Raw genomic sequence first — 22,551 nt, forward strand, 5'->3', positions numbered from 1 at the left:
TCACAAGCCGTGTGACTCATCTTCACGTAATATTTTGCTTCCTCATATCTGATAACAACACCGGACACTTTTTATATTTCGATTTAATGGTGCCAAGCAATTCCTGAGTTTAAAGGGACTGCCTAATCTTTCAAGTCTTGAATTTGACTTCAATGATTACATGACGACTGACGATGTGAGTTATTCTCCGAAGGCATTTACATTACCTCCCTTTCCGTTAAAAATAAATGCTTGCCACCTAGTGGAGTTAAGCTAATGCCTATTCAAGTTCCAACCATGTTTCATTTAAACCCACTGACAATGAGATACAAGTTGAGTCAGTTTTGATAAGCATGCCGTGTAAGCAACTTTCTCTCGCCTTCATCCTGCAGATGTGGGGTTAGCCATCAGAATGGGACAACGCATGCTGCTTTTACCATCGTGTTGAATCACCATCGACTTACGTCCATACTAGAAATACGACTATCTTTTTTGGATCACCTTGGAAGCCAAATTTGGCACGGGTGGATTTTTAACAGCTCATTTTGCCATTATATTTCGCTGTGGGGATGGAAAACATAGCATTAGCAAAATTCTAAAAAAATCGTCCGTTAGGGATAGATATTTCGTAGTTCATAATTCGGGATTGACGACCATCGACTGTAATTACAATAACTATCTTGTAAGCAACGTCGATCGATAAGTGGCGCTGCGGCTGTGTCTTGAATCTAGAATAGTCGTCCATCGGTAGGTCTCCACTCTAAGGAAAGTAAAACAAAGAAAGAGCAACAAGTGGTATCACTGATTATATGGACCTTTCGTGATAATGTTCACATCTCCAGTGATCATTTGTCTTAATCAAAAGTAGTGAAGCATACATGGTGATTGTCTTGTTTTTTTGGCTTCGATATCCTTCTACGGCAAATTTGAACTGAGAGCGATAATCGTGTTCATAAAGGAGCCTGAAATTTTGCCAAGAGGCCGCAGGGGGGAAGCAATAATTAGATTCGCGATATTTTCAGTTTCACGCTCAACAGCACAACATCATTTCAACCGTTCTTGTGTTCATTTTTTCAACTCATTGAGATGAATAAATAACCTAACTTCATATTGCTCCAGTCAGGATTTTCAAAACCTGAACATTATATACACCATCGCTGCATCATTCCCTTGGCGCTCCTTACAAAGGACGAAAGTCGACCTTGGATTGCCTGGAAAGCTTCTTACGTCATTACCATCTAGCAGAGGCTATGAACTATTGCAGAGCTCCAACCACCCGGAGCCCTGACTACACAATCATACGCGATTACCAGACTGCTCGTGTAGCATCTGGGTCCCTGTGATGTCACGTGGAGTGGCATTGCATGGGCGCCAATCTGTCCTTTTTTAAGTGAGATTAAAATTGACCATTAACTTTTGTCTAAACTGGGATTTCTTAAACCAAAAATTTTTTTTATATTATGAATACACTAGTGGTGGGTACGAATGGCAATCAATGCCTTTCGTTTTCTTTGATGAAGGAAACTACACTATTGTCAAGACGTCCATAATATTTGCATTTAACATCTCACTTTGTGACATTATATTTTATTTGATGATCCGAAAATAAGCACTATGTAAATTCTTTATATAAAAAAGGATAAATTAGCAGTTGTTTTTGGATTACTCAGTTTTCATGCTTCCGCACCTATGGATATGACCTGAATAATACTTCCACAAAAACTGTCCACATTAGTTATGATCTTGCTGACTTCAAGTGTGCTCAAAACTTTTGTACAGATGGGACACTAATTGGACGTACGAGGTCAGATGGTGTGCGGACGAATAGCAAAAATGGCCGCTGGTCGTCCAGTGGCTGTCCTGAAAATCTGCGGAAAGGGAGAGGTCACGCCGGACGATCAGCGGACGTCCTTTGGCAACAATGTGCTGTGTGGGACCGACTTAGCTCTGCTTTTTTTTCTTGGAATTTATTCCTGTTACTTCTAATACTGCTTGACTACAATTTCATTCCATGCTGCATTTTCCATGTAATCCCCATACATGACTGACTGCTTTACTGTTGATGTCAAGCTAGGGATATGTGGGCGGTAAAGTCGGGAGAAATGAAGTGTGTGTTGGGCCCTGCACGTTTTCAAAGACTCTCTCTCTTCTTGTCTATTTGGTCTCTCATTTAACCCATTAAATCCCAAGCATGTTATTAACTTAAAAATTCCAAATATTTTGATGAATTAGCAATAAAACAGACTCAAATGAGGCAAATTATCGATTTTTATATTTTTATGGTTTTTAGTTTGCGGTTGGTGAAGCATTGCGTGTACGCAACGTTGGGAATTCCCCGGGTCAAATGAGCCGTTTTGCTTTTATTTTCGGAACTCTTTTATTTTTGCAAATAATTCGCTTTTATTGTAACCCAAATATATAATTAACCCAAAATATTGATTAAACTTGGTGTTGTTCATGAAATTTAGAGGACCAATCAGTATGTAAATGAATATTGCACTTTTGGTAATCACTAAACATCTGGCTGCTACAAACTCGGTATCTGCGTCGTGAATTTTTTCGTCACAAACAATATTGTGGCCAACCTTGCCTTTCCTTTCTGTATTTCGCTTACTATTTATTCCATTATGTCCCATATTATGGCAAGTTTAGTGACTAAAAGTGTAGTTGCTCAAATCAAAACTTGAAGCTTGTACGTGGTAAAAGGTCCATATTATCAATAACAGACACTTTGTGACTTCCACAAAGTATTTATAAAAATTTATACTATTTGACCGGTTTCGGCTATTACACCATTATAAAGTACAGAAAATATAAAGAAACCGGTCAAATAATAGGAATTTTAATATCGTGGAAATAACAAAGTATCTGCTATTGATAATGAGTAATTGCTCCTTCACTTTCGCCAAAATATGGCATCATCTTCTCGTCAAAAGATAATTTATGAGAAATTGCATCAAACCGTAGAAATATTTGGTTGAGCTCGCAAAGTATAATAATAATAATAATAAACTTTATTGGCTCTAGGAATCCTTTCCTTTGGAGCCTAAATTAATACATAATCATAAACACTCAGGCTGAGAAGGTTAACATAAAAAAAAGGAGAAATCATGAAACACTCAACCAACCAACTCAAACAACCACCTGTATACAGATTTCCAAAGTCATAAAACAAAATCAAAAACCATACAAAAAACATACAAACCCAAAAATTGCAAGTTGCAGACGCTTATATAATTTAGGTATCATAAAAATAAAAAGAAAAAGACTTTTTGAAATTATTAAATGTTGAGATATTTTTTAACTCTTGAGGAATCGAATTCCATACATGACATGAATTAATATAAAATGAATTTTGGTACATGGTTGTTTTATGAATAGGTACAATTAATTTATTTTTATTTCTTGTAAATCTTGTTTTTTTCATAAAGTTATCTATGTAAGGCTGGAAAATGTAACAGGGAGTTTCAGTTTTTAAAAGTTTATACATAAATAGACCCATTTGAAATTTTCTTCTTTTTTCAATTTTTAAAATTTTTAATTCCTCATAATATGGAGTGACATGCTCATAATATCCAATGTTACACACATAACGCAAGATACAATTTTGTATTTTCTGTAATTTAGATATCTGACATTTATTAATGTTCGACATCACCAAAGAACAGTAATCAATATGAGGAATCAACAAAGCATTCGCTAGTTTGAGTCTCAATGGTATTGGCATTAGGTTACGGAAGCATTTTAATTGGTGCAAAGATTTAATTACCTTATTAGAAATGCATGCTATGTGTTCGTCCCAAGTTAGTGTTTTATTTAGAATAACGCCTAAATTTTTAACCTTTTCAGAATAATCTATTTCTACGTCATTAACTTGAATTTTAGGCAGTGAACCGATGTATATAAAGTATGGACGTATCTTAGAAAACTTATCCCCCTGGTCCAAACTTCTGTTACCAGTCAGGCGTAAGAACATTTTAGGTTCAACAAAACGCTTCCGGGACATCGTTTGACGCACATTAGGAACGCGTCCTTACTCCAGTAATATTTTTTGCTATGGTGTAATAACCACTAAACATCAGAACAGAAGAAAAACCACGCTATTGGAATATTTTCTGAGAATTTCACGCACTATTACCACTGGCGATAGTGAACAACTTAGGCTGCAAATGTGAGTTCAGGTTATTTGGAGGGAACGATTGTTCAACAGACTACCATAGATACAGAAAAAGCAGATGGAACGGGACATCGCCCCTTCTATATACCGTAATACCCATAAAGCCCTTTACCTGAGAAAATATACCAAGAAATATTTTTCTTGGAATCCCAGTGCATTCATAGTCACTCATAGTTCTCAAAAAATTTCTTTCGAAATGACCTGCACCCTCATTTGGAGTCTTACCAGCTCATTATCGTCAGCGGCCAGTGGGCATGAATTTCTCAGAAAACACTGCGATAATGTGATCCCTCTTATCTCTCCATTCATTTTGCTCACTCGCCACCCCCGCTGTGCACGGAGACCCATTGGTGCCGCGATATCCCCGCCCAGCCTAGCTATGCTTTTTACCCTCCACTACCTTCCCTTTGGATCCTAGTCAACAACACCACGTAAATACGAATTTACGATCTATTTGCTAACCCTCACATACTCACTTGCTTTTTGCATACTTGTCAACTGTGATAAGCAGATCTTTCTTACCTTTGGATGCCAGTATATCTTGAAATTGCAGACTCCTACAGAAATCATTATATTTTCTGGACAACTCTATAGCAAAGTTTTTAAGCATCCTTTGTTTAGGTCACAGTAAATTTCCACCATAGCACATGTAAACGCTGATTTAATCTTGCTCGATACGTGAAGTTAAAAATATCAAACTGTCACAACTCGGTGAAAACTCACCACCTGCCAATCATTCTAGTAAAGACCCTTCTACACTTATGTAGATGTATATTTAGGACTAAAATACTGTACAATTGCCTGAAACTAAAGTTTCACCATATAAAGGTAACATATTCTTGATAAACTTTTCATTTTTCTGTCCAAAAAGAAACGCTCTACACGACTACCGCCGCGGCGCACCGTTTCCCTAGATTACCGGGGTCCTCCCAACATTGCGTGAATGCTACACTTGCTTTATTCTTAAATAATTTGAAAACCACTTAGTCAAATTCACCCAATTTGTTGCAATGGCCTAGAATACAAATGCATCATTGTATTTGCAGAGAGATAAAATCATCAACTGTCTCAGATTTAACATAATATGTAAACTTAGAAGAAAACCTAAAATAACGACTTACATATAAATGAAAAGGCCATTGTAAAAACAAAAGTTATTAAAATTCTTCCGTGAAAAAATTCATAATATTTTAGAAAGCATTGAACTACCTATGTGAAAAATATTAACTACTTATCAATAACAAATAGGGAGAAAAAAAAACGCAAAATTTGTGTTGCGTTCACGCAACGTTGGGAAGAAATTGGTTAATCATCTTGGATTGTATAAGTGTGTTACTTCAGTAATGTTATGCTACATTTGTGATCAATAACCTTGGATCCATTAGTGTTTTCAAATGCTGCATCATTGGCTTGAGAGAATTAGCCTAGGAGCGCTCCAAATATTGCTTTCTGGTATGTTTTTATGAGAAATTATTGGCATTTTTTGTTAGTAATGACATGTACTTGTCTGTCTTGTTGTTGGCCAGTTAAAATGCTCTTGTTCAAAATGTGAGTCTGGGTGGGGGGTTGGGGGACTACCTCAAACGGCCTTTCTCCTCTCTCAGCATTGTTCTCTGTTAGGTGACACAATCAATTAATATGAAAAAGATTTAGTATTTCTTATTATGCCTAGTTGGGATATTGTCCAAGTAGTAATGTTTATGTTGTAAATGCTTGTTTGGTTTTAGATTATAAAAATAGCATGTTTTGAAAGTTAATGTACCTGCTAAGTGCATGATGAGAATGTGTGTGAGAGAGAGATGTCCACTTTTTCATTTGTTACTGCTATTTTTTTCTCATGTTGTCCATGGTGGTGGTAGAAAAAGGCTTTTTTTGCATGCTAAATTGTTTTTATTAGAATTTAATATTGATTTGTTATCAATGCTCATGATTATATGATGGTAGATGCACAGACACATGATAATGTTGCAGAAGTAATAATATCGTGTTATATATCTTTCTAATTATTGGATCCTGCTAGGCTTACATTTCCCGGAATGCGTTGATGAAACTGGGTCATTTTTTCTAAAAGTTATTCCTTTAGGTTTCTGAATGGTTTTACTTAAGATAATTTTATGTTTCATAGTGTTTTTTCAAGTTAGCTGGGTAATACTTACTCTAGATATACTATTTTACTAGTTTTTTGAGGAGAGCATCAAGGTGAATATATGTGTTTGGGGATGTTTTAGTAGAAGTATTTATCATAATTTTCCATGCTAGATGGATGTATACGTGTTAGTCTGTGTTGAGTGTGATGGACTCATTTGTGATTATCAGTTAAAATTAAAACTTAAGTCATTTACAATGACCAAATATGACTGCATATTGTATGAATTAGGTAAATTAACTCTTTTGGGCACATTTGTCTCCATGCAGCGGTGAGTTCACATATACTCTGTGCTTGGAAAATTTTTAAAAAAGTTGTTCATAATATAATTTGAACTTGGTAATTCATTCCTCTTGGAAAGATGAAGGATTTTGTGACTTTGATTGGTTGTTGTTCAGGGCTTGTACGATCTAAGTTTGAAAATTTGAGATCAGCAATCAGCCACATACTTCAGAAAGAGAAGGTTACACTCTATTATTTATTCCAGAAAACTTGTCCTAACCACTTAATTCACTTGTATTTTTTTCTGATTTAGTGTCAGTACTTATTTTGTATGGTGGCAATTTTCCTCAAGGCAAATGGGAGTTGATAATGAATATACCTAAATTGTCCTTTAGAGAAATGTGTTAAATATTTTAGGTTGTGCAAACTGCTAATAATTACAGCTTTGTATTACAATTTTTGAATTTTCTCTTTATTACAAAATTGTATTCATCAAAAATATAACTTATAAATTGAGAAGTTAATCAAAGCTGTTGGAGGCCTCTTGCTTCATAACTATTGTGAGACCTGTGTTTTTGTGACATTTTTTACTATTTCAGTATACATGTGGCCTAAATTTTCTCAGTTGTTTTTTAGAAACAGCACACATTTTAAATTATTGCAAGTTCTGTTAAGGTTTGCGGGTTTCCTTGCCATGTCTTCAGTCTGCTCATCTCTTCATCTTCTCAAAGTAATTTAATCCTTTTTATGATTTTCACGGGTGTATTATTTGGAAAAATGTTGACAGTGAAATAACAAACATCAGAACCCTTTTCTCCCTTAGTCACCAAATTTCCTGTAGTATAAAATTGTGCTGTTGAGTGGAAATGCAAGTGCACCATGTATTACAATCATTAAAAGTTTTGATGGTAAACTTACATACTGAGTTGAAGCCTTCTAATTTGATTGTAATCATAATGGAAATGAATTCTTCAGCATGTCTGTTTACACTTGTGCTTTTTTGTGTGTCATGTTATTTTTAATGCAATTTTAAACAATGTCTTGAATAACTATGGCTTTTAATTTTTGTTCGGTAGTGTACCTTGTAGCTTTATACAATTAGCTTAATGTATACAATGAGGAGTGTGACTATCTTTGAACTAAGATGAATCCAAAGATTCACTTACAGGCAGTTTTATTGTTCTCAGGTCTTCTCTTACAATATTCTTAACACCTTTTCAAGTAGTTTCCATGAATTTGCTCTCTAAGTCATCCTGAAGGAACTCCTTCATGAGTAATTGAGTTCCTTACTTAGTCGTAAACAATTGTTCTGTGGTGTTCCATTTCAGCGCGGCCTATGTGCTGGGCAGGATGCCTTCAATAACGTGTACTGGTATTTGGATGGTGAGTTCCTCCTTTACCTCCTCCATCATCCTGCTGCTTAAGTGATTGTGCTGAGTGGTTGCATGATTAGCTTGCTTTTGCTCTGTGGCCCTCACCTAGCCCAACCTATCCCACACTCTCTTTCCCCTCATTCCACTCCTGGGCATTGCTGCCTTCTCTGGATCTTGTGTATTCTTTTTTGTTTGCTGCCACCTCGCTTATTTTTCTCTTAAGTTTCTCTGTTTTGTGCATGGTGTTTTTTGCCTGTTCATTTGGGTGGCTCGGAAGTTTTGTTTTATAAACATCTCAGTTCATATTTTTGGCATGCAGTAATCTGGGAATTCAATTCAATAGTATAACATGTGGTCATAATCTATGCATATGCAATTAAAGTATATAGTTTGTGCATATGATTATAATCAGTGGTTCCTCTGTGCCACCCATTACTCCCAATTAGAGGTGAAGAATAGTTATAGGTCTTGCGGGCATCATTTTGTGTGAAAGTTTCCGGTACGGGATTGTTAATTTAGATTATTTTTTCAGCATAATGTATTACCCCCTTACACTTTTAATTGCTGCTTTTCTAATATAATGTAATCCTAAACTAACTGAATATAATTTGTTTAACCTAATTTAAGTGTACTTTTTAGTTTCTATGCAGTGAAACCTCAATTCATTTTATCTGTGGCGCTCATCATCAGTAATTTGTGTATTTTAACTTTCTGAAAAGGTTGGATGCAAAAACCACAGTATGAAGTTCTTGTTGAAATAATAAGTTTTACAGTCATCAGATATAATGATTACCATTGTATTTTTGCTGCTTCAGTATTACTACTAAAGGATAGTTGTCATTGGTTGCAATTTAATTCCAATCACACCCATGTTTTATTTAAATTTTCCATTTTATTGTGGAATAATATATATAATGGCATGATGAGGGTCATTCTGTGCTCTGTGCAGTGTTACATCTGTACTTGGACAATGGGAAATACAGATATGTACTTATGTGACACCATCATTTTGTTAGCTATTATTATTCTCTTCTTGTTTTTTTCCTACTTGGTAGGAAAGTTACTTGGTGTGGTTTAAACCCTTAGAATTGAGTTTCACTGTGAAACCTCATTTTAATGTGATCTTGATTTTTATGAACATTTAGAATCAGGTATCCGTATGCATTGAAGAAATTGTGCTTTAAATCATGCATATTAACTTGCATTCATTTTTCATTTTTTGCCCAAGTCAATGATATGTAATGAATTGTTAGCTGATTTTATGTCTATTTATTATCACTTCAATTTTTCCTATTGCTCTAGAAGTTGCTTGCATATTGGTAATTCCTTAATGACTCATCCTTGGTAAATTTAATTTTTGTGCAGATTTGCGACTGTACCGGGAGAACAATGTGAAGAAGGCCAGCAAGAAAGACTGGGAATGTGTTTGTGTGACCCTGCAAGATTGGGTTGGTTTCCTGAAGCAGTTTCGCAAAACTAACAATCCTCAAGAAAAGGAGTTATATACATATCTTAATCTGGAGCTCTTTCCATTAATTGAGAACCAACTAAGAGTAAGTATTTTTATTATTTCTTCTGTTTTTGTTAGTCATTTGATGTAGGCTTTAATTTTTCTTAGTTTTTTACATTGTGTTGTTACCCTAAGCTTTGAGTTTTATCACTATGATTATAGGCACTTCAGTTTGGTGTTGGGATTACTATAGTGTTGTATTTTTTACCTACTAAATATGTATTTTGTTGTTACCTTTTTTGCATCTGAAATTGTGAAACAATTATTTATAGAGCCTGGTATATATTCACTTATAGGATAGTTAAATTGCAGTATTGTAGTTTTTCTTTAAACTTGTCAGAGTAAGCTGTATGCTATGGTTTAACATGGTGCTGTTATTTTATTGATGTAATGTGAATTCAGTACTGGCAGACCTTGTACTTTTATTTGGGCTGTTTACCACATCATACAAATTGAAAGATTGTTTGCAGTTAATCCTGGGAGATAAAGATAGCTCCAGAAGACTAGACTGCTGGCAATTTTTAAGGAGTAGTGAAGTGTGGGTGAATCTATGTGCTTTGAAGGGTGAATTTATTTGGTTCTAATCAATAGGGATGAGGAAGATTATATTTTAATGTTTTTCTGTTTTAAGAGTTCAAGTGACCTGTCGTAATTGTGCTTCAAAAACTTTACTGAAAAGTGTAGGGAAGTATACGTCATCAAATTATCCTTGCATGATATGTGCTTTTGTTGCCAGTATTCCTGATTTCGCCTATTATATTTTTATATAAGTCTGAGTTTTATTGAATTCTGGAAATGAGGATTAGTTCTATAACAATGCTAAAACATAATTTTAATGTGTAACGCCCAAAGTTAATTGTTCTTCTGCATATGCTCATGTTTTCTATCATTGTCCCCCCAGTCATTGTCGGAAGTCTTAGTTCAGGAAGAAGGGTCATTCATTCACAACTTCTTATATGCTTCATTATTCAACTGTATTCAGTCTTCTATCAAGAATTTTATGAATGTAAGTTGTTGTAATTCTGAGAAAAGTAAGTTGCTGGTCACAGAATTAATCATAGTAAGATGCTGTTTGAGTTACCATGTATGTCAGCTCCAGCTTTTGTTTGCATTTATTTTTTAGCTTTTCATTTACAGTCGATTTATCACATCTATGGATAATAATTGATGAGATATGCGGGCATTCTGGATTCGTGTTAGCTGGATTTGTATAAGTCTCACAGATTCCTCCAGCTGTTATCTGCCGCATGATTCTTGCCATCCATTGTATTTTGCATGAAATCAGAATTGCATCCTAGTACTCCCTTGAAAATGCTTTTTCATTTGCCTCTATTTATTGTATTTGTTAAATCATTATCACTTGTCATTTTTTACCTCTTTCAAGGTATAGCAAAAACCTTGCCTCCTATCATTATTTTTGTACATTAAGCTTGTCAATTATAGTCTGATCAGGCTCTTAGACCAGTGCAATGATGTTTATTTATTTTCATAATTTGGGTCGAATTTTAGCTTTTTTTACTTGACACGTAGTTCTATGTAGTATTCAAGACAAGAGTGAGGAATAAGCCAATTAGAGAGGACTCAGTATAGCAAATTTTTGATGGGGTCCAGAATTATGAATAAGTTAATAGGAAAGCTTGTGAAGTTGGTTAGGCCTAATGGATGAAGTACCCTAAAATTTCAGGGCGAGCAAAGGATACTTAACACGCTGCGGACCGGGTATTTAGTTCCAATCTCATCGGGTAGGACCGGGCATTCAAAGGAGCTTTAACCTAAATGACCCTTCTACACGAAAACCCTCATAAAATGTTTAATTTTTAACGCATTTTAATAAAATTTGAAGCGTTTACTTACCAGCTAGTAATTAGTTTTTGTATGGTATTTGGTGAAACATGCTCCTTTGTGCAGGGGAACCTTGCAGAATCCACAGATATACCGAGTTTCCTTCCTAAGTTTATTAGCAGTACAAGCTTGACACATCCGCGACGGATATTTCGTCTTCCCTTGCCCCACTATCTTCTCTAGAGTGTGCTTCATCATTCCCCCTGCTAGCCTTGCCGGGTTATCCTGCCGAGGCGCTCGCTGAGTCGGCCTTTCTATCTGGCCCTCTGTGTCATCATCGCTGGAAGACTCACTTCTTCCCTCCTCACATTTAGCCCAGCCCTTGGCTACTTCCAAAACAAATTTTTTGAAGGTCAAACGGGTAGAAGTGTTCAATGTTTTGTATAACACAAAAGAATTAAATAGGGCAAAATTGATCAACCACAACACCACTTTTTTTGTCCAATTCATAGTTTTTCTTAGCACTGAAAAGTAAGCCAAGTACATATCAGCTTTATCTACTCCTCCCATGTACTTATTGTACTCCAAAATACAAATCGGTTTTTTCTGTATCTGTCCCGTCCATCTGTTTCGCTTTCCTTCGCCCATACTCAAGTTATGGATTGTGGAAATCATCCTCACCTCTCTCTTGTCCTTCCACGCAAGCAGCAGAACTTCCCCCCGTCTACAGAATGTGTAGTCACCTTTCTTCATACTTTTTATTTCATGCCTAAATTCAGAGGGAAGCCCCCTGTTGGCAAGGATGGTTCCACAAACTCGAGTTTTTTTCGCTAGAAGATTTTCAGCTATTTGTACGCTATTGTAATAATTATCTTGGAACACATGATGCCAACGGCATAAATACGGATCTAGAAGGGTCAATATGGTTTCCTCTAATTTTTTTCCTTCAGCTGTATATATTTCTATGTTGCAAATATAACCACTTTCACTCTCACACACCATTAGCACCAATAATCCGTACTTCACTAATTTCCCTGGATTGTATGTTCTAAATCTCAGTCTCCCCTCCAAGGTATTACTCCTTCGTCTAGGGAGAGATCACGTTTAGGCATATACACAGTTTTAAATTTTTCTAAATATGATGGCATTGGCCTAATTTTATGTAGCCTATCGGAAGATTCAGAATTTGATTCGTTATCACTGAAATGCCAAGAATTCCAAATATGTTCAAATCTGTTCCTGCTGAGCAAATCACTAAAAATGGGTGTATTGATATATTCATCAGTGCTCCAATATTCCTTGATTGAATCTTTCCTGACTTTTCCCATCAAAATTATAATTGCTAAGAAAACTTTCATCTCTCCCACTGTTACATTTTTCCACTTCCCAGTTTTCTGCAAAGACTTGTATCTGCCTTCGTTCTGCATTCGATACAAATTGGTCTCATTACACATCATTTCGAGAAGATCCTCTCCAAAAAACATTTTCCCCCCCCTAAAACACATTCAAAATTATCAGGAGCATTGATGATTCCTGCCACTCCCTGAAAATCTTCCAAACTTCTTGGAAGGTCAATTTTATTCCATGTCACCGAGGTGTCTTTCACTAAGCTACCATCGCTATCACTTGCATCCGAGTCACTATCATCAGTGTAAACCTACTGTGCAGCTTTTCTTTTAGGTTGTCTTCCACCAATATCAAAACCAATTTCACTATCTGAGCTCTCACACTCGTCTACACAATCATTGGCACGTCTGATAATGCATCAACACAAAGTTCTTCGTATATATCCTTCTCCGTCATCCCGCAAGCACCACCACTAGTTGACGCCATTACTATAGATGAGGTCTTATTGTTTTTGGAGTAATTTTTTGGTTGACAAGATACGCAGGAATTATTGCTGGAAATTAATGAAATTTACGTAGGCTACGTATGCATATACTTTCACAGGGTAAACGTACACAAACTTTCATCCAAGGAAATGATTCCTCACTAAACAACGTGACTTCAGATCTCTAACGAAGAGAGTAAAGAACACAAGAACGTCCCAAAGGAGACTAATATGATTTCTAAGCAAAGAGAAACATTAGAGACTAACAAAGATAAGCGTTGTGGCCATCTGGTCCTTTTCTATCAAGGACCAAAAGATAGGGTCCCACTGAAGTGACCCTCATAGTCCTTGGCCCTCGAGACTCGTTGATGTGTTTACGTTGAGCGCTGGAGATAGGATGTCTTGTGAGAATCCAGACCATGGCACGTGTGAAAGACAGCTGAATGCACCCAGATGTGAAATATGCATTATTCACTTTTTGCCAAACATATGTATGGCGCAAAGTAGGCGATGAGAGAATTACCGACAATAGATTTTGTTAGAGCCAAATGAAAAGGACTGAAGAAATCCGACCAAAATTATTCTTTATCATCTAAAATATAATAATTCATAATTTCAGAACATCGTAGAATTTAGAGAGTTGCTGTTACAGAAAATTGAATGTTTAATCGAGTTTTTTCACACGTTACGGCTTAGTGACATTTTGTTCCTATACATTAGTAATCTCTAAAAGTGGATTACGTTCATTGAAAAAATATTTATAAATCAATAATTTGAATGTTATAAAACTAATCTAAATCAATGATAGCACCTTCTTAAATACACTACAAGCAAATGCGGACATAAGTTACTAATATTAAAAGAAGCAGAGTAAGTTTTATTATCACATGTGAAAACATGGAAATCTCCGTGGCCGGTCCTCAGCGTTCGGCACGCAAAACACGGAGATCTCCGGGACCGGTCTGCAACGTGTTAATAAGATCAAGAAAGCGTGGTTGAGGGTAGAGGATTCCTCCTGAATTGGCAATCCTTGGAAGTGTCCGTGGTGTGAGGGGTTAAATTATTCAAAGGATGTGAAGGTGCACACGGCAAATAACTTATCGGCGACTTCATGGGTTACATACGTCTTTTTCCATCATAAAGACTCGCACGGATATATTGCTCCCTGTTCAGATCCTTTGGAACAATTATTTTGTTAGAGTGAGCGGACTTCTCATTAAAACAGTTTAGGTTTATGAAAAAACAAGACAGGTGACAAGACAATTTTAATTGTCCTGTGTGACATCTTATTTTGCAAGTGAAAGCAAGTTCATAGTTCGAAGTGTGCCTGTGTTAATACTAAGTGCTTGAACGATAAATTATCATTTTACTCCATTTGGTATTTTTTATTGTGTTGCACAAACTTAATTGTGGAGAAGATGAAATGAATCTCTGCTATTCCGCAAAAAAACTTTCTGAAAAATGAAGCATAACCAAATTTACTATGCAGTGCAGCATCTTCGTACAGATACGAGACAAATAACCATGTATGAGGTCCATCTGGGGAAGAGAGTGAGGGAGTAACTTTGAAAGTGAGCAAAGGAGGAAAGATGAGGGTGAGATGGTAAATTTCTGAATGAGGTGGGGAGGTGATGAATGCTTGGTTGATTAATTGTGGTGATGCATCTGGGCAATTTCGCAGGGCTTGTGGGGGAGGTTGAGGCCAGGCCAAGAGAGGGTGTGACTCACATTGGAATGGGAGGTGTGAGCAGGACAGGTGTTATCATTCATTGGAGATGTAGCTGGATTCGGAATGTGCCCTTTGTGGATTTTAATACATTGTGCTCATCCATTGTGGGACTCTTGTTTTGAATTTGTTACACTTTTACTTAAAAAGCCCATTGTGTTTCCCAAATGAATGTGGATAGCAAAGTTTTCCTCTTCATTTCCCTCAAAATGAAAAATACTTCTCCAGAGACCTTATTTTGGAAAAATCTTATTTGTTATTTACAATCGTTACCATTAGATCAAGGCAATTTGTTTCTTTATCTCCATCGTCCCAGAAACAGCTCATTTAAGGCTTCTCACATTGGGGGAAATAACATGTAAAAAACAACTATTACACTCAACCATTCTCTGGTTAGGGACAACCTATCCAGGTGGGTGTCGAACCCACGTCAGCACATGAATCACCCAGACCAAAAATCATTTTCTTTGAAGGAAAATATCAAGTTACACGAGAACAATCTAAGCTTGTTCCATCCCTACCTGTCTCACCAACTGACTTTTTTTTGACTTACCTGCTTCAATTCTCTGTTTGTGGAGGATAAATGCTAGGTGAGTGGCTTTCTGGGCTTGAAGATGTTGGCAATTGGATGTCGTGTTCGAGTTTTAAAAAAGAATGAGACCCAAGCGCAATGCATTTCTGACGATATTTTAGTTTTTGTCAGCTCTAATTGAATGCCACCAAGTTTTCTAGTTACTACTAGACTATACTAATATTCAAGAGTGTCCAAACAGCACAATTTTTAAAGAAACAAGTGTAGCATTAGCCCCCTCAAGCAAGTAGAGACGGACTGGTAATGCCAACTGGATATAGCACGTAGCTCGCTCGGTTGCCTGGCTTTGCTTTGAAGGCCACCGCATCACAAAATCTGACATATTCGTCCATAAGTCCCTCATTTGTGGTCTCATTGCTTGGGAGACAGAGGGATCACGCTCCTTCCCCTCCTCTCCTTACACCCTTCTGCTACCCACCCCTTCCTCTCGAGATCGCTGAGTGGTATTGTCGTCCTGTTCCCTCACCTCATCGCACATGAAGTCAATGTTTTTCTAAACATTGTCAGTTGTGTCGCAGATTGCGCAGCTGCAATTTATGATGATAAAATGTTAATGATATGTTGATAAAAATGTATTTCATTTTGTGGAAACATTTTTATTGACATCTGCCATGTGCGTGCAGTATGGCCGGAAACCATCACGAGGAAGTACAAAATCCACCTCACCTCAACTGAAGCATTTTCTGGTGGAAAACAAGTCAGCATGCGATGAGGAAGTGATAAAATTCAGGGCAAATGTGCGTAAGGAAAATTTTGATACTGTCAAAGAACTGGAGAACTTATGAAAATTATTTTTAATCTGTAAAAATATTAAAATGTGTATGCAAATCTAAATAGTGTTCCTTTGATCGCATGCACAAGAAGAAACTTGAATTATTACTTCAGGCAGGCCATTAATAATGCATTAGGATCCGAAAATATACAAAGAACCGACACCTGAAATCAAGTATCAGATCGGGATTTGAAAAAAAAATTTGAATCCGTCCATGCCTAGTCAAAACAATAAAAATGTTGTCTTTTTCATGTTTGTCGTAGACACAGTACTTCTTCAGCCCCGAAAAATTCTATTCTGAGTCATTGGCTCCCCCAGACTGAGCCACAGGCAATTGAATTTCTCAGATCAGGGGTGGGGGGTCCGTTCTTTTCCCTGTAGTATTTGCACTTAGAGGATTTTGATTTGGAATGCTCAAAGGTTTCACCCAAGATTTTAAACCTGTACCCTTAGATCATCGAACAAGCACTCAACCCACTTGGCTACCTCACTCCCCTTATTTTTAGATAACTTTAGATAACTTTCCATCTCCGAAAATTAATGGCCTACAAATCCCAAATAATTGAGAAAGCTTCGTAAATCATGGTTTTTTTGTATTGCCCAATAGTATATTGGCCATATTAAATGCTCCTGGTTTTGTTGAAGTTGGACTATTCTCTATATAGTTTGATTTTATGAAATGGTCTCATAATGAAATCTGTTGTATGAATGGTCCAGCTCCTTGGGAAACCTTTCTTGCTTGCGTGTAGAGCTGTGGCTAGTTTCCTCTGACAGAAAACCTTCTGAATCCATCCTATCCTACTGTTGCAGAATTTATGCGTGACAATTGGTTTTTTATTTTCCCTGTCAAAAATATGAATCACTTCTCCAGCACACTCATCTATAAGAGTAAATTCATTGGTGATTTTTGGCATTGCAGTTGGTAAAAATTCATGCTTCGCAATATGGATTTTGCTTAATACCCACGCCTTAGCCTCTAGATCACCAAAGCATCAAAAAATTTGCCTGAAAAATATCCCTGGTACTGTGGTGAACAACTGGAAAGGAAGTTAATATGAAGACTTTTACAGTGCGATAATAATGAAGGCTGTATTTTCCAGGTTTCACCATGTTGTCGTTGTGGTAGAGACAACAGTGTCTCCTGCATTCCAGCAGGCATCTTCAGGTAAAATTGCTTGATGCCATGTTTTTGCCGCTCTTTAATATGTCATGAGTCTTGTCATACCACATCAGCAGGCTGCCTATATAAGGGTAGCCAAAACAGCATCAAGCACTTCAACCTGAAGATACCTGCTTGAATGCAGGAGAAACTGTTGTCTCTACCACAACAACAATTTGATGATACCCAAAAAATGCAACCTTCATTAAACAAAGGAAACTGCAGAAAGTGTGGTGCACTGCAGCATTTTGAAAAATCAAGTAACGATGGGCTCTATACAGTATTGAATTTAAAAACTTAATTAGGTAGGCTTCTAGAACTGAATATTCATTGAAAGAAGGCGCTGTATGTGTATATTTGATGTGGCATAATGCTGCAGTGTGGAGAATCCAGTGTGTTAGCCCTTAGTTTGAACTTCATATCACAAAATTGGTACAAACAAAGCTTGTTAGTGGCTTGAAATTTGGAAAGCAGTAGATAGATTGAAAGACCTTTTCAAAACATAGAAAAAGGCTTATTGAAAGCCTAAAATTGTAAATATGGTGTGAAAACTGAAAAGTATTCATTAAAATCTCTTAAAATAAGGAGCCCAACTTATCTCTCTAGAATCAAAAGGAAATAAATCTCTTGTCCATGGTAGCTTGTGGTATGTGATGCCAACTGTGAGACATGTTGCAAATTATATTTATGCATGGACTGCAACAAGGTAGTGCTAAGGAATTCAGTTTAGGTGAATTCTGTAAATTAAGGGAACAGCATGGCAAAAGCCTCAACAAATTATACCTTGTCAATAATATGCATTCATAATTCCTCTTCTGTAAGTTTTTGATGGCTACTGTTGGACTTGACGTATGGGTATCTACCAGCTTCCCTCTATTGGTGAGCCCATCAACCCTCGCTAAGTGACTCACACAGGGGTGCCACAGCTACAAATATTTCAGTGGTAACAGTGTTATTTGTGATGCAGATTATTTTTTTCCAAATTATAATATTTAGAATTGATATTAATTTAAATAATCCTCTAAAATAAATTACAGCTCCCTGTTAGCATTGTCTAAATGTTTCTCTTTCATTCTTTGCATTCTTATTAGTTAAAAAGTTCTTATAATTATAATATTGTTAAAAAATCCACTGGTGAATATTTGCATTGTTTTCATAACATGCCATTACTGTATACCACTCATTGCTTTAGTGTTCTGAGGCATTATGTGACAGTAGTAGTGCTATGGACTGAAACTGGTCATTATGGAAGCACTTTCATGCAGCTATGAGGAAACTTGCTACGCTTTTTCGTTTTACCAATGTGGATATTCAGCCCTCCCTGCGAATTAAATAAAATTCTTAAAACAAACTACATATTTTTAAGTGATTTATATTATCAGCTCACCCTAAATTTTACCAGTGCACATCATTCCTGAGGAGGAAATAGGTGTGAGCATTAAGCAACTGGTACTTGGAATGCTTTCGTTCAATTGCTCCTAGCATATGAAATGTGTGATTGAATAAATTTGCTGAAGTATAGTATGTTGACCGAACTACGTCTACACATTGGCTGTTGTATAGTTTTTGTGGTTACAGTTTTATAAATATTCTTTGTAATTATTTTATGATGTCATGATAGTATTTTTCAGGACTCATCATTAAGTCAGGCTCAAAAGCTGGTTCCTTCTGTGTTTAAAAGCTTCGTGTAACCTTTCCCATGATTTTAGCCATGAACAAAGGGGGCATGAGGTCACAAAATGAGAAGCTGGTTGCTATTCAAGAAACAAGAAAAACATTGAAAGTGAAAGGTAAAGTCCAGAAATACGAGGTCTGCCCGTACTGTGCTAAAGAATACATAGTAATGGCATTAGTTTAGCTAGATCTTAACTGACCTTTTTTTCCTTAGTTCCTTAGGGGTACACAACTCCTGTATTTAATTTAAAGGTGTCATAAGGTAATCATTGTAATTTTACGTGTTCATGTACTTTATCATGTCTTTAATTCTAGTATAGACCACGTATATTTAATTTTTAACTGTAATCCTGCTACCTTTCCTCTCGTGATTAGCAGTTGGTTTAAGTGTAATGCTATATGGGCACTGCCTTCATGGTATCCTGTCTATGATGACATTTTCTCAATATTCTGGTTACCAGCATGATTAATGAATTATTTGGAGCCTTTGGCCTCGTGTCTATTATTGTTACTTGTGCTCTAAGTTATTTTCCCCCATTTTAATCTGTTATCATTCTTGTTAATTTTCTTTCAGATTTCACATTTGTGTTCTGTGCCAGGTCAAGGGTTTATTTTCAGGACATGCATTACAAGTTAATCAGACTCTTTAGGAAATACCCTGAAGCATAGTGGAAAAGATCATTGTTTTGATGGAATTAACATTGCTGGAGAGAATATTTTTTTCTAGCAATGCTTCACTGCAGTGGCTAATTTTTGTGCTGCTTTAAATTTTTTTGCCTATTTACAGCCTTGATTGATATCAGATTTTTTTTAGCCAGGCGATTGATTTCTGGCTTGTTGAATGATCAATACTGAAATTTTAATATCATGCAGTTACATTTAGTCAATCCTTATTTAGAGCTTGGGATAGATTCATTTCTGGCAATTAAAGGTCTTGTTAGACTTGGCCATTTTTATGTGCAATATTTGGCTCCCACTTGCCCTTTGGTGCTTTCCATCAGGACAATGAATGACCCTTTTGAGGATAATAATAATTTAATTTATGTTCAATATCAAAGGTCTGAAAAATTAGCTTCAATTACATGCATAAAATAAGGAGACTCATGATTTTTGTTTAATGTATCTGTTGCTGTTGTTTTGCATTGCTCTCAAAATAACAGATGTCATGTCAAAAAAATATTCTCTGCATTGTGGTGGGTTCCTTATTTGCTGGATTGTGAAATCATTGTGCCACATTGCCAGACTACTTCCATTCTATCCTTATGTAGGCTTACTCCGTGTGGTGAAGATTCAGCTCAAAGGTTTTCGAGACATGCATCGTGTGTGCACACATCTTTCCATTGAGCATTTTTTCCGGCAGAGTGGTGGTATAGACTTGTGTACACACCCGTCAGTGGCTGGCATCTGTAACACCAAAGTAATTCGATTACCACCATTAACTCGGTTGGGAAAAAGTGCACTGCACAAACATACCATGGTGTACCCTATACATTTGGGTTTAATCTCTTGAGTCAAGCACCTTCTGATATACAACGGTTTTTGTTTTTTTATCAGGTGTAAGATAAAGCAGATGAAGGGAAATAAATATAGCAAAGCGATTAGAGAGAGAAAGCAGATAATTTACCTACTCGTGAACATACCAAGTATAAAATCATGGGTTTTTCATGAGCTAATTAGCGCAAAAATCACAAACAATCAAAGATTGACCTTGTGATTTGTTAATCGTCATCATGAATTGGAAATCGAATTGGTTTAAGCTCAAAAGAGCTTATAATTTGGGATCATGGAATCCTGCGAATGAGAACTTCCTCATCTTTGAATTTTCCTTTGAATGTAGTTGTATGAATCACATTCATTAACAGCTTTTTTAAACACCAAACGCATTCTGTTTCATGGTTTTTGTTGGTTTTTATTGGTTTTTGTTTCGAAAGTTCATGAACACTGTGCCTACCTGAAGCTGTCAATTGTGCCGTGGTAAGCCCAGTACATCCAAGGACTTTATAAATTCAGATAGATAGTTGGTGACTTTGTCTTCATTTGTTACACAGTCAATAGATTTGAATCAATGCAGAGTAACTACTATATGATCCTGATTTGCCTAGTTTGAGACCACACCTTTGTTCCAGGCCGCCACAATTGCTCGCTCACTCTACCAATTGTGAATTTTTTTGTGATCAATCATATTCAGGAAGACTTTGTTGATGAGCTCACCTTTCAATGAAACGAATTTGCAAAATTCTGAAGAAATAAAATCAAACTGCTCCAGGAAACAGGATATTACTGATAGTCAACAATTGCTTGGAGATTCGTTTACAAATGCAGTAAAGACAAGTCAAATCAAGCTGGGATTAGCTCGAATTAAATGTTTTTAATACAATTTTAATATTGTTATTATGGTTTAACAATTATTTTTTTAAATATTGTTAAGAAGCTCAGTCAATAAATTGGTAGAAACAAAACAAATCTTCTAGTTTTGCAGTGTTACCAATTTTTCAAAAAATACCCTTACGAAAAAGATTAATTTTTTTGTCAACACTTCCTATTTTTTAATGTTTATTCTGTTGTCTGGGGCTGAGACAAATCCAAAAAATCAAATATCATTAAAATCGATACTGTCGTTCATGAGTTATAAATGGTTAAACTAACATAATTTTCTACTTTCTTTTATGCGTATATAGACATGCACTTCTGTTAGTGCCTTGTTATAAACTTGGACTACTGTTGGGTCATTGTAATCCAAGTGCATCAAAGCATGGTTTGATGCACTTTTCCCCAAGGAAGTAGTGGTGGGTAATGCTCGAAGTAACTGGGTTCCAACTCAGCTGCGCCATTTGTCAGGGTGCCACGCTATGCCTTGGAGGAGACTTGATTTCTTCTTTCAGTTGCATTTTTTCTCTATGTGCATTATTATGTTTCCTCCATTATTTGGAAATGCCATATTTATCCGAATATAGGCTCCCCTTTTTTCCCAAAAATGCCCATGGTAATAGTAAAGTGGGGACTATATTTAAATGCATATCTTAAAATTTCCCCTAAGCTGAAGCTTAAAAATTAGGCCAGGGGTTTATTTGGAGAAATACCGTAATTCTTGTAGCATTGGCTATTTTAGCAACGTGAGTTTTAACTTCCGCGCAATATCGCTTTGACGCTCTCCATTTTCAAAGCAATTGACCTCTTTCAATTTCTCTTCTAGGTTTATGGTTTTCCGTGATAAATTCTTGATTTTTCTACCCGCATTCCTATTTTTGCCATTACTCTCTTGGTTTTTACTCTGTATGGCTCTATCAAAATCACCCTCTACTGCTGAACTGTGTTCCTGAGACGCAGAGGGCCTACGACTGCTGGGAGGGAATGAAGTCATTGTGTTCGAGACTTTGTAGTGGACCCTTGTATGTGTTGATGCTATTCATACGCAACTCGGCCACCGCTCCATATTTCTCACCTGTGAATACCAATGACCTTGAAGGCTTTAGCATAGACCCTTTACCTGGAAGTCAATCGCCCGATAACCTATGACGGCAAAAATTACGTCGCAAACTGGATTTCTTAAAAAAAACCATTTCCACTAGCTCCACGCTTAATTAATAATCTAAATTAACCATTGTCAT

At 36.4% G+C, this 22,551-nt stretch overlaps 1 protein-coding gene across 3 annotated transcripts in view; it reads left to right on the forward strand.

Annotated features, from left to right (window-relative positions):
• The window catches only part of LOC124171001 (collagen alpha-2(I) chain), a 139,485-nt gene that overhangs the window by 40,013 nt on the left and 76,921 nt on the right, over positions 1–22,551 (forward strand). For 2 of the 3 annotated variants that reach the window (XM_046550114.1, XM_046550115.1), the window contains exons 6-7: positions 7,853–7,907; positions 9,263–9,450. In XM_046550114.1, the coding sequence (XP_046406070.1) occupies positions 7,853–7,907; positions 9,263–9,450 (243 nt within the window). Of the gene's footprint in view, positions 1–7,852; positions 7,908–9,262; positions 9,451–18,967; positions 19,060–22,551 lie in introns of those variants that run through there. The other variant, XM_046550116.1, reaches the window with a different exon arrangement.

This window comes from Ischnura elegans, chromosome X (assembly GCF_921293095.1).
Source record: "Ischnura elegans chromosome X, ioIscEleg1.1, whole genome shotgun sequence".
Taxonomy (NCBI): domain Eukaryota; kingdom Metazoa; phylum Arthropoda; class Insecta; order Odonata; family Coenagrionidae; genus Ischnura; species Ischnura elegans.